Raw genomic sequence first — 13,017 nt, 5'->3', positions numbered from 1 at the left:
TTTAATAACTGGTGGTTCATTGTAAATTCCTCTTTTTAATTTAAGTTTATTGAAGCTCTATTTCTCTTTCCCACCAGTTTGCACGCAGAACATGTAGGTTATTATTATTATTATTATTATTATTGTTGTTGTCATCATTTGATGCCTTAATCACTTGCTTTTTAAGCATATACTGCCATTTATTACAAAAAAAATATTTATCATTTATTAATTTTCTTTGAATTTCTCTAATTAGTGTAGCTTCACAATATGACTCATCCTAGCAGGTACTGTATAACACATTGAACTTATATTGAACATCAGTCTCTCTCTCTCTGGTCATGTAGTATCTACCATTCATATGTATATTTATGAAATAGTTATGTTTCTTTGTTTTCACTGGTCTTATTGGTATAGCAGACTCCCTTTTAGTGTTTTTTGTTGTCATTTAAGCAGTACAAATGAACAAAATGCATTTATGAATTCTAAACTTTGCAACTTGTTAATGCATTGAAACACACAAATTCAGATGATGTAACTTGAGATTATCTCAAAGGTAGTCTTACATGTGTTGAAATCTGTGTGTGTGTTAGTGTTACTATGTAGATACATTTTTCATATGTAAGTGTTTATCATGTAACTAAGGTGAATGAGGTTAACTAGCCCAGTATTTCTCTAGACAAATGCAGGGAACTATCTAAAATAACATAAGGCTGCTTGGCAGAACTGACTTGAAATGATGGGGCATCAAACAAAGATGTCTCTCACCTCCCCAAATCTGTTGTACAGCGAGCAGAAGTGATACCTTACTACCATGCCAGTGGGTTCACACTTTTAAAATAATACTTCAGAATTATTATTTAGTTGAATTATGTTGTACTCTCTCATTTTAGAAATTGAAATGCCTCTTCCTTATTGCAGTCTATATTCGTACTCACTGTAGACATGTTTCACCATTTACTTTAAGGCATGTTCAGTGAATTTAATCTGGAATAATACAGCTTTTTTTATTTTTATATGTGGTATCTGTAGGTTAGAAGAGGGTTCACCTCATAATTTGTATAGGATAGAGTAGCATGGAGAGCTGCTTCAAACCAGTCTCTGGACTGAAGATCAGAACAACAACAACAATAATAAATTACTACTGATTCATTTTTTCCTGCTGAAATCTGAATCAGCTGTTTTCTCCCAGTATGCATTAACACACACAAAATAATTTAAAAATAATTTCCATAATAATCAGAGTTAGTAGATTTCATAGCTGTGAAGGCACTCCTCCATGTTGGGATTTACAGAATTAGATGTGTGAATGAATGATTCAATTATTCTTCGTTTTCTATGCATTTTCAAGGAATTGTTTTTTTTTTCACTATTAACAAACAAGGTAATTTGTGACACTGTGTTTATACACTCCATGCAGTTAGATGAAATACACTTCGTTTACCAGACATCAAAGTGAAAAATTGAATGAATATTGAAAGCAATATGCAACAGCTTAAGATGGCAAGAAGATTCTAAAATGTTTGGAATGGGCAAAATGACAATGGACAAGGGATAAAAATTAATGTTATGTAAAAATATATTACTCAGGGTCGCAAGTCAATGTGCCCTGCCACCTCTTCACCTCCCTCCCCTCTGCCCCCCCCCCCTTCGGCTTCCCCTCCACACACACACACACACACACACACACATACATACAGTGTGTCCTTCTCAAGAGTTGGCTAGCACATTTTCTCCCATGTTTTAGCAGATATTTGCAATTCCATTTTTGCAATGTGTAGCTGGAGTCAGCCCAAACAAAAACTGTTCATTGCGTCTTTCATGCAACACCTAACATCAGCAGAAGGTTTTAGTTCATTTCCTATCACAGACAAGAACATTTTTAAACCAGAGTTTTATGTGTCCCTTTGCTTGAGCAGTTTGAAATTAGTCTAGTGTGATATTCGTTTTATCAGTATTTGTGAACAGCGAGAGTACAACATGAAGGATAGGCTGTGACTGAGTAGCACTGCCACATGATGAGGGCAGTCAGTGCAGGCCAGGGCAGTGCTGTCACTGCAGGAATACTTCATATTCTTTGTGTGTTACTGTCACTGTTAATATCCATAGCTAAAACAAATATTGTACTGGATTGATATGGGCCCCCTCTGTCAAATTAACATGCAAAATTCCGCTTTGAAATTTAATTTTTTTGCTGGACATTGCATGAAAGATGCGTTGAGCAGTATTTGTATTTATATGTATCTACAGGTTGATTCCATGAAGGTGTTACAAACTTTCATGGATGATGGAGGTAAAACTATCAATTTGAGGTAAGGGACCCTGGTTCAAAAACAACAGAGTTGGAAGTTATGTGCAAAAATCTGCTGATACCTCTGTCTGTGGACCTTTAATACTGCAAGCTCTTTGCTTTCCAAATTTTGGGAGGAGGCGGTATGGACCAAAACAATAAAAAATGTTCAGTAAATATGAGCTCTGAAGTGCATACCTTAGGAGCTAAGCATTTGTTCATCCTTGCTACTGTGAATACAGCTCTTCTAATGAACAAATGCTCGTAGTTCTTAACACTTTGGTGACCAAGCCCGAGCGTAGGTCGGGCCACAGAATTGCTTCAAAACGACCGCACCCGAGTATAGCTTGGGCAGCTGTTGCAGGCCGTTCACAGATTATTAGCCATCCAGAAGCAGGCAGGCTACTGTGGTAATGCTGCCTATGTGTTCATTGACTGCTGCTCCCCTCTGTGTTCTGGTGTTAGAACTGTGTCAAAACAAACTGTAAGATAAGCATAGTAGATTCCGTGACACGCTGTGCCATTGTGCATGGGTGTAGCCATGAGCTTCAAATGTTGTCGTTACTGCTTGCTGTTTCTTGTTAATTTTTCTCTCAAATGTGTCACATTTTCTGAGTAAGAAAGAAATTTTAGAAGCCTTAGAAAAAGAATCGGACAATTCTGGTTTTGAGTAAGAAATGTCTGAATATGAAGAGAATGAAGAGGATTCAGATACAGGTAAGGAGCTCTCTAGTGCAATCTTCCTTCAGTATTATTATTACGACTTATATTGCTTGAGTTGCTTCAGTTAGCAGAAAATTTATTTCTGTTCATCTTGTCTATCTTGCAGAGGAATCTGATGAGCTTGCATGTGTGCAGCCGATGTTTACTGAACAAAGTACATCCTCAACAACGCAGGCGTCAGCTGCAACACAGCTGTCTTTACCTCCAACAAAGAGGCAACGAATTTCACGCAAAAAACCTCTGATGGCGAATTAGGCTGGAGCAGCTTGTAGGATAAAGCCTCACAGTTTTTGTAATTTGTGGGTGGGAGTAAAGCTGCATCAAATGTATTTGTTTTTTGGCATATTTGTCCACATGCGCACTGTGAAAAAACCAAAATTGACAGGTTACTGGTCTCCCATGTTTCTGTTATGGCCAGAAACAGATTCAAGGCAATATTATCAAACCTGCATTTGAATTACAATGCAACTTACGTTCTGAAAAGTCAACCTCAGTGTGACCCCATGCATAAAATCAGGCCAATCCTGGATTATTTCTTATTGTTGTTGTTGTGGTCTTCAGTCCTGAGACTGGTTTCATGCAGCTCTCCATGCTAATCTATCCTGTGCAAGCTCCTTCATCTCCCAGTACCTAATGCAACCTACATCCTTCTGAATCTGCTTAGTGTATTCATCTCTTGGTCTCCCTCTACGATTTTTACCCTCCACGCTGCCCTCCAATGCTAAATTTGTGATCCCTCAGGACATGTCCTACCAACCGATCCCTTCTTCTAGTCAAGTTGTGCCACAAACTTCTCTTCTCCCCAATCCTATTCAATACCTCCTCATTAGTTACATGATCTGCCCATCTAATCTTCAGCATTCTTCTGTAGCACCACATTTTTAAAGCTTCTATTCTCTTCTTGTCTAAACTAGTTATTGTCCATGTTTCACTTCCATACATGGCTACACTCCATACAAATACTTTCAGAAACGACTTCCTGACACTTAAATCTATACTCGAAGTTAACAAATTTCTCTTCTTCAGAAACGCTTTCCTTGCCATTGCCAGTCTACATTCTATATCCCCTCTACTTTGACCATCATCAGTTATTTTGCTCCCCAAATAGCAAGACTCCTTTACTACTTTAAGTGCCTCATTTCCTAATCTAATTCCCTCAGCATCACCCGACTTAATTAGACTACATTCCATTATCCTTGTTTTGCTTTTGTTGATGTTCATCTTATATCCTCCTTTCAAGACACTGTCCATTCCATACAACTGCTCTTCCAAGTCCTTTGCTGTCTCTTGACATAATTACAATGTCATTGGCGAACCTCGAAGTTTTTATTTCTTCTCCATGCACTTTAATACCTACTCCGAATTTTTCTTTTGTTTCCTTTACTGCTTGTTCAATATACAGATTGAATAACATCGGGGATAGGCTAAAACCCTGTCTCACTCCCTTCCCAACCACTGCTTCCCTTTCATACCCCTCGACTCTTATAACTGCCATCTGGTTTCTGTACAAATTGTAAATAGCCTTTCGCTCCCTGTATTTTACCCCTGCCACCTTTAGAATTTGAAAGAGAGTATTCCAGTCAACATTGTCAAAAGCTTTCTCTCAGTCTACAAATGCTAGAAATGTAGGTTTGCCTTTCCTTAATCTATTTTCTAAGATAAGTAGTAAGGTCAGTATTGCCTCACGTGTTCCAATATTTCTATGGAATCCAAACTGATCTTCGCCGAGGTCGGCTTCTACCAGTTTTTCCATTCGTCTGTAAAGAATTCGCATTAGTATTTTGCAGCTGTGACTTATTAAACTGATAGTTCGGTAATTTTCACATCTGTCAACACCTGCTTTCTTTGGGATTGGGATTATTATATTATTCTTTAAGTCTGAGGGTATTTCGCCTGTCTCGTACATCTTGCTCACCAGATGGTAGAGTTTTGTCAGGACTGGCTCACCCAAGGCCGTCAGTAGTTCCAATGGAATGTTGTCTACTCCCGGGGCCTTGTTTTGACTCAGGTCTTTCAGTGCTCTGTCAAACTCTTCATGCAGCATCGTATCTCCCATTTCATCTTCATCTACATCCTCTTCCATTTCCATAATATTGTCCTCAAGTACATCGCCCTTGTATAGACCCTCTATATACTCCTCCCACCTTTCTGCTTTCCCTTCTTTGCTTAGAACTGGGTTTCCATCTGAGCCCTTGATATTCATACAAGTGGCTCTCTTTTCTCCAAAGGTATCTTTAATTTTCCTGTAGGCTGTATCTATCTTACCCCTCGTGAGATAAGCCTCTACATCCTTACATTTGTCCTCTAGACATCCCTGCTTAGCCATTTTGCACTTCCTGTCGATCTCATTTTTGAGACGTTTGTAATCCTTTTTGCCTGCTTCATTTACTGCATTTTTATATTTTCTCCTTTCATCAATTAAATTCAATATTTCTTCTGTTACCCAAGGATTTCTACTAGCCCTTGTCTTTTTACCTACTTGATCCTCTGCTGCCTCCACTACTTCATCCCTCAGAGCTACCCATTCGTCTTCTACTGTATTTCTTTCTCCCATTCCTGTCAATTGTTTTCTTATGCTGTCCCTGAAACTCTGTACAACCTCTGGTTTAGTCAGTTTATCCAGGTCCCATCTCAAATTCCCACCTTTTTGCAATTTCTTCAGTTTTAAACTACAGTTCATAACCAATAGATTGTGGTCAGAGTCCACATCTGCCCCTGGAAATGTCCTACAATTTAAGACCTGGTTCCTAAATCTCTGTCTTACCATTATATAATCTATCTGATACCTTTTAGTATCTCCAGGATTCTTCCATGTATACAACCTTCTTTTATGATTCTTGAACCTTCAGTATTGAACCTACTCCCGCATTACCCCTATTTGATTTTGTATTTATAACCCTGTATTTACCTGACCAGAAGTCTTGTTACTCCTGCCACCGAACTTCACTAATTCCCACTATATCTAACTTTAACCTATCCATTTCCCTTTTCAAATTTTCTAACCTACCTGCCCGATTAAGGGATCTGACATTCCACGCTCCGATCCGTAGAATGCCAGTTTTCTTTCTCCTGATAACGACGTCCTCTTGAGTAGTCCCCGCCCGGAGATCCGAATGGGGGACTATTTTACCTCCGGAATATTTTACCCAAGAGGACGCCATCATCATTTAACCATACAGTAAAGCTGCATGCCGTCGGGAAAAATTACGGCTGTAGTTTCCCCTTGCTTTCAGCCGTTCGCAGTACCAGCACATCAAGGCTGTCTTGGTTAGTGTTACAAGGTCAAATCAGTCAATCATCCAGACTGTTGCCCCTGCAACTACTGAAAAGGCTGCTGTCCCTCTTCAGGAACCACATGTTTGTCTGGCCTCTCAACAGATACCCCTCCATTGTGGTTGCACCTACGGTACGGCTATCTGTATCGTTGAGGCCCGCAAGCCTCCCCACCAACGGCAAGGTCCATGGTTCATGGGGGGAGGATCCATGATTCATGGGGGGATTCTTATTAGAATCACAGAAATCATTTTACCCATTAGAAAACCTCACTATTAATGAAGTCATGTGTGGTTTTCATGTAAGAGTGGCATTTTGGGTTTACGTAAAAACGAAACCTGATGAGTATGGAATCAAGATGTTTATTGTGTGCGATTCCAAAACTGGTTATGTTCTTACACTGGAGGTATATGCCAGGAAAGGAACATAAGACAACTCCATAATACCATTATTTGAGAGGTTGGTAGCAGATTACCTGGAAAAGACCACACTGTTTACATGTATATATTTTATAGTTCACCAGCAGTATTCGATTTTCTGAGACAGCATAAAACGAAAGCAGTAGGTACATGCATGACTAACTGCAAAGAACTACCAAATGAAATTGTTTCCAAAATGCTGAAAAGGTATGAGTCTTGTGTCAATGAGGAGGAATCATCTGCTTTGTTTGAAGTGGAAAGACACAAGAGATGTACTATGCCTGTCCAATGTGCACAAAATGACCAGCTCTGACCCGTCTGTTCATAAAAGGTCAAAGTAAAATCAAAACCAGATGCCATTCTTGGCTATAATATTTACAAAACGGGGGTCAACAGGAGTGATCAGATGATTTCTTACTAGCATTTATGAGGGAACAGATGAAGTGGTGGACTAAATTGTTCTTCCATATGCTTATAATGGCTGCAACAGATGCATTTGTCTTATGTTGGGAAACGAGGACTCTTGCTCAAAGAAAGGGCTGCCATTTTGCCACTTTTCTACGACAAATTGGTGAAGGACTGATTCACAAAGGTACAAATTTGGCAAGTCAAGCTCACAGTAACAGACTTTTAGGATGACACTTTGCAGAAAAAATTCCAGCCACTGAGAAGGAGGAGTGTCCAACTAGTGTGTGTAAAGTTTGCTCTGAGAAGACAAAAAAATCTAGTGGTAAAGCGGGTAGGAAGGAAACCAGCTGGTGGTGTCCAGACTGCAATGTACCACTCTGCATGCCAGAATGCTTCAGAATCTTCCACACTGAAGCTAATTAATTACCTGTGAATTTACTCAAAACTAAAAACACATTTTTTTGTGAAACCGAATTCATACATTTTGTGTTTGTTGTTATTAATTTTGTCATCAACCAATATAATTAAAATAAATGTTTAAAATAAACCTTAAACTCTGTTCTTTCATAATGTTTTTTGTTTCAAGATTTCGTAAATAGAAACATGCCAGTGACATTTAAGAAAACTCCAAAAATGGCCAGTCCACTATACCGAGTGTGTGCCTAAGGTGCCGGTCCTCAAAATGTTAAGGGGGGATGTAATCGATTTTGGTCCAAAAAATCGATTTTTCAAAAATATTTTAATTTTTTTTTATCTACACAGTTTAATCTATGTTGTATATGAATTTTATCGTGGTAGCAGCTTTAGAAATGTCTGTAAATTGTTAAACTGATAAACTCTGCACTGGCGGCCACACCCACCTTTTCCGACATTGCTTGCTTCAGCGGAATTTTTGTCAGTGTGAAGGCTATTTTCTTTTGATATCTTTGGCTAACATCTATATCTCTGGCTGACATCTTTTTCTTTGCCTGAAAACTTTCTTGCATCTGGTTTATTTACGTTTTGACAATACTAGCACACATTAGTAGGTGGAAGGTTGAATTCACAAACCTTTACGTGGAAGTCAAGCTTTTTGCATAATGGGTGGTGGAAAAACTGTGTTTAGGGAATGGAGGTTTCATGGAAATCGGTTTACCAACAAAAAAGAGGAAGCAGCTCGAAATGAAGAACGTAAACTCTCAGCTTCAGCATCGAAACTTGGGCCAGGAGAATTGTACAGGTGTGTGAATGATATTGATATGGATTCTACTGGATTCAGAGTTATTGATTTAGAGCTTCTCTGCCGGGCTATAAAGTTTTCATGTTCATGAAAAATTAGCATATGCTCAGAGATGCCGTGGCCGTGGCAGGGAAGTTGGTGATTTTCGTGCAAGGTTTGAAAAAATAAATAAAGAAATGTCTGATGCTGTATGCCCAAGTTTCTATGAAGAAAGCAGTGGAGAAATTGGTGGAAAGAAACCAAAAAGAAATAGATCCTGGGGTGGATATTCACGACAGTGAATCTCCTACAAATGTTACTGACCTGTGAGTGTATGTAAATGGGACCTAGATGAAAAGGGGTCATGCATCTCTGTATGGAGTTGCATCTGTTATTGGTATTGACTCAGGTGAAGCTTTAGATGTAGAAATTATGTCTAAATACTGCCACCAGTGTGCAACAAGGAAAATGTCCAACAATTGAGACAGTGAGAAACAGTGGCAAGAAAAGCATGCTGTAAAAATTATAGTGGCTGAAGTGCAGGGGGGGGGGGGGGTTTTCATGGAAGTTAGTATAGTTGTGAGGGTGTTCTAGAGGACCAGTATGGTGTTAGATATACTAATACTAACTACTTTGGTGATGGGGACTCCTCTTTCTTCAAACTGTAACAGATAAAGATTCGTACAATACGACAATAGGAAAGGTGGAATGTGTTGGCCTCATCCAAAAGAGGCTAGGTGGTAAGCTTCATCGCTTGCTAAAAGAGAAGAAAGGTGAAGTACTTGAGGATGGAAAACCACTAGGAGGAAACGGCAGGCTTACTCTGAAAGAAACTTTTTCTCTTCAGTTATTTTATGGGAGAGATATCAGGAAAAACAAACACAATTTAGAGGGAATGAGGTGTGCTGTGTGGGCAGTTTTTTCCACAAACTATCCACTGACCAAACACCAGTGCACAATCTGTGTCCGAAAGACGGTTGGTGTAAGTTCCACAACAGAAATAAGATGTATTCACATAAACACTCATCACCAGAACCTGTTATGAATGCAATTAAGCCCACATTCAGGTTTCTTGCAAACCCTGATTTATTGAGGAAGTGTCTTCATGGAAAGACATAAAATGCAAATGAAAGCCTCAATAATTTGGATTAGATCCTCAAAAAGGACATTCTATGGACTTGAAGTACTCAAAATAGGTATCTATGATGTAGTTTTATATTACAATAACAGAAATAATGGCAGAATTGAAATGCTGAAGAGAGTTGGTATAGATCGTGGTGTGATTACAACAAAAGCATTTTACACCATCGATGAGAGCAGGGTCAAGAAGGCTAACAGTGTCTTACCTGCAAACACGCGCCAGGCGGATTCGAAGAGGAGAGAAGAGAAACCTGGCGGCTGAGGAGTATCAGTATGGAGGATTTTAAAATTGAGGTAAGCTTATTACATGTAAAAGAATGAGAAGAAAATCTTTGAACCTCATTTTCTCTGTTTTACATTTTTTACATTATTAGAAGTCTTTTCTCAAAAAGTATATGCGCTAATGCAATGAAATTTTCAGGAACTGTTCGCAACATGTTGCTGTCTCCCTGGAACGACAAAATACAAGAGCCTGCAATTACATTCTGATTTTTAGATGATTGTGTGTAGAAAAAAAAGTTAATTTTGAATGTGAAAAATTAAAAATGCTGTTAATGATACAATTTGTACCATAAATTAATAACTGCAATTCAGTGGTCTTATAACCTTCTCAGGAAACTACAATAAAATTCTCAGATTAATTGAATGATTAGAATTTGAGTTATGACTTTTTATAAAAGACAATAAAAAATTAAAAATTAGATTTTTGGCAAAATATTAATCCTGCGTATTTTATTATATTTTTATGTTAAAAACACACCTCTTTTGCTTTACACTTGCAAAATTTTAGATTTGTACTTTAATAAATGTGGCTGTAATGATTTTTTATAGTAAATGTTTACATTTTCCATTACATCCCCCCCTTAAGGTTTGCACTTTAGAGCCCATATTTATTGCACATTTTTTGTTGCTTTGGTCCGTACTACCTTCTCCCATAATTTGGAAAGCAGAGTTCACAGTAGAAGAGGTCCACTATCACCGGTATGAGAAAGATTTTCACTCATTACTTTCAGCTCAGTCATTTCCGGACCAGGTCCGTTACATCAAATTGATAGATTTACCTATCTCCCTCACCCCTGAAAGTTTTTAACTTCATCACATAATCACCCTGTGTGTGCATGTGCACATGCACATCTTCAGTACCCTAGCTCTTGTTTTACTTGTAAGACACATTTCTTAATATGAAATTGTGAATGATAGTGTTTTCCTGCTGTCTTTGCCACCAGTGTTCAACTTGTCTTCCTTGTATGTTTTCTTTTACTTCCAGTTTTGTAAAATCCAATTCTTAAACACTCAATATTAATCATGTTTAATATTTTTTTCTTCTTCTAGAGTTATTTTGATTTGAATATTTGTGACTACCTTTTATCAAAGTGTAGTTTTCAATCTTAATTTCTTATTTATAGATATAAATTGTATTTCTTGCTATTCAGTTTTATTTTTAATTAATATCTCTGTTCCCTAGGCAGAAGATTGTCCATCCAATGTTGAGTGTACAAAATTAGGTGGAGCTTGTATTGACTGTGAACCATTTGACTATAATTCCTGTATTTATGGAGAGAAAGTGAATGTTACCTGCAGGCCAAAAGAAAATGTTGACTGCATCAGTAATGTAAGTTCCTACAAAATGTTTAAATTTACAGAATTCATGCATTGGTTGTATACGAAGTTGCTAAAATGCTTCCCTGATTTCAGAATTCTTTTGTAATATGGTTTTGCTGTAACTTTGTATACAATTCTATGTTTGCTTTCTAGTGACACTGAGTAATTAAATGAAATCATTGTTATGAAAAAGTAAGATACCCCACAACATAGTGGTGGCAATGTTCTTGTGGAGCGTTACTTCGTGTGATACCTTTTATATGATGTCACATATGTATTTTTGTGGTATGAATGACTATAATGATATAGCACACAGGACATCATTGTGTGGGTCAGTGGCCATAATCATGCACAAGCACAAAATTTTTCTTTCTTGGCCGCACTTAATTATTTCTTATTTTGATTATGTGTTTAGGCTAGCTGTCATCATCAGATCTGTCATGGAACAAAATGTAAAACCATGATATATACAGATCTTTGCACATTACAAAATATTTTTCACAAGAAGAGAATTATCCATGGTAAATACATTATTTCAGTAAATCTCAGAATAAGAAGTGCTCACAATAAATAATGTACATTTCTATATTTGTACATGAGTAATACATAGCAAAAATTTCAAAATATCAGTAGAATGTATATCGTCAAATAGAACATATTCATACAAAGTGCAGGTTCATATTGGTGGTGATACAGTCACTGGTAAAAAGGTCAGTTGTTCGGCCACCGTCAGGATGGTACTCAAGACAGAATAATGGGGCACTCTATTTGACTGATGATTGATAAGTGCAAACATGACCAAAATATAAATTTTGCGAAAGATATACTTTCATTTTAGTTAATATTTTAAATAATCATTAAAACAAAAAATTCATATGGAGTAATACATGTGCATCTATATGACTTTCACGAGATTTTAACAAACTTTACATAATGTATGATTTGTATAATGTCTGACAGCTTACAGAACAATGATGCACCACCAAATGCAAGACTGCAGACCAACATGAGAGACGTTGTGGAGCCCAACAACAGCAGAAAACAGTCAGCAACTGAATATAATGAAATGTAGTGACAAAACTCAAATGCAGGGAATGCAGTAAATTTTATGTAGGCCGAAGTGGTTTGAATTTTGCAACAAGATATAGGAAGCACATGTAAGAGTCCAACAAGAACCATTTAAGTTCTGAGAAACACAGTCTCGACCTTACTACAGAAATCTTCAAAATCCTGTATGTAGCACCTAAAGACTTTGTACACAGTAATTTGGAAAAACTTGAGATATGCCCCCATAGAAAAAGGCAGACACAGTGAGTGATAAACAGGCAGAATGATTTTAGTAAAAATTCGTTTTTTGACATCTTTTATGATTGGTTATGGCATTTGACAGCTTGGCAAACCAGCCCCTTCATCTCTATCTTACTTTTATTAACTCCACATGGATTACACACTGGTTGCCTTGGAGTCATTTTCCTATAGTTGTGTCATTGCTTTTTATTATATTCTGTCGCTGATTGTTTTCTGCAGCTTTGAATTTGGTGCTGCAGTATTGTAGTGCGAGTTGCGATACATTATGCAAATTGTGTATTACATAAAGTTTGTTAAAATCTCAAGAGAGATATACAGATGCAAATGTATTGATCCATATGGATTTGTTATTTTAAAGATTACTTAACATATTAACAAAAATGGAAAGTACGTTTTTAACCCCATTTACATTTTATTCATGTGCCCACTTGCCAGTCTTCAATCATGCACTTTTATTGTGTGTTGAGTGCCACCTGATGGCAGCTGATTAATAAATGTACTAGGGGTTAGGGGGGCCTTCTTCTACACCCTGTGATTGTGAACACATATCATACTGTGACTTACTTTATCACAACCAGTATGCACCTTCACCTCACACAAACATATACATATCCATTATATTGACATAACATACTTGGTACATGTATTACTCATATACAGTGTGAATGAGAGCTCCC

The 13,017-nt window shown here is 37.5% G+C and overlaps 1 protein-coding gene across 2 annotated transcripts in view; it reads left to right on the top strand.

Annotated features, from left to right (window-relative positions):
* LOC126484611 (TM2 domain-containing protein almondex) overlaps positions 1 to 13,017 on the top strand; it is a 138,778-nt gene that overhangs the window by 60,785 nt on the left and 64,976 nt on the right. For both annotated transcript variants that reach the window (XM_050108190.1, XM_050108189.1), the window contains exon 3: positions 10,896 to 11,042. In XM_050108190.1, the coding sequence (XP_049964147.1) occupies positions 10,896 to 11,042 (147 nt within the window). The remainder of the gene's footprint in view (positions 1 to 10,895; positions 11,043 to 13,017) is intronic.

The sequence above is a fragment of the Schistocerca serialis genome, chromosome 6, assembly GCF_023864345.2.
Source record: "Schistocerca serialis cubense isolate TAMUIC-IGC-003099 chromosome 6, iqSchSeri2.2, whole genome shotgun sequence".
Taxonomy (NCBI): Eukaryota; Metazoa; Arthropoda; class Insecta; order Orthoptera; family Acrididae; genus Schistocerca; species Schistocerca serialis.
This window is presented reverse-complemented; position numbering and strand designations above follow the sequence as displayed.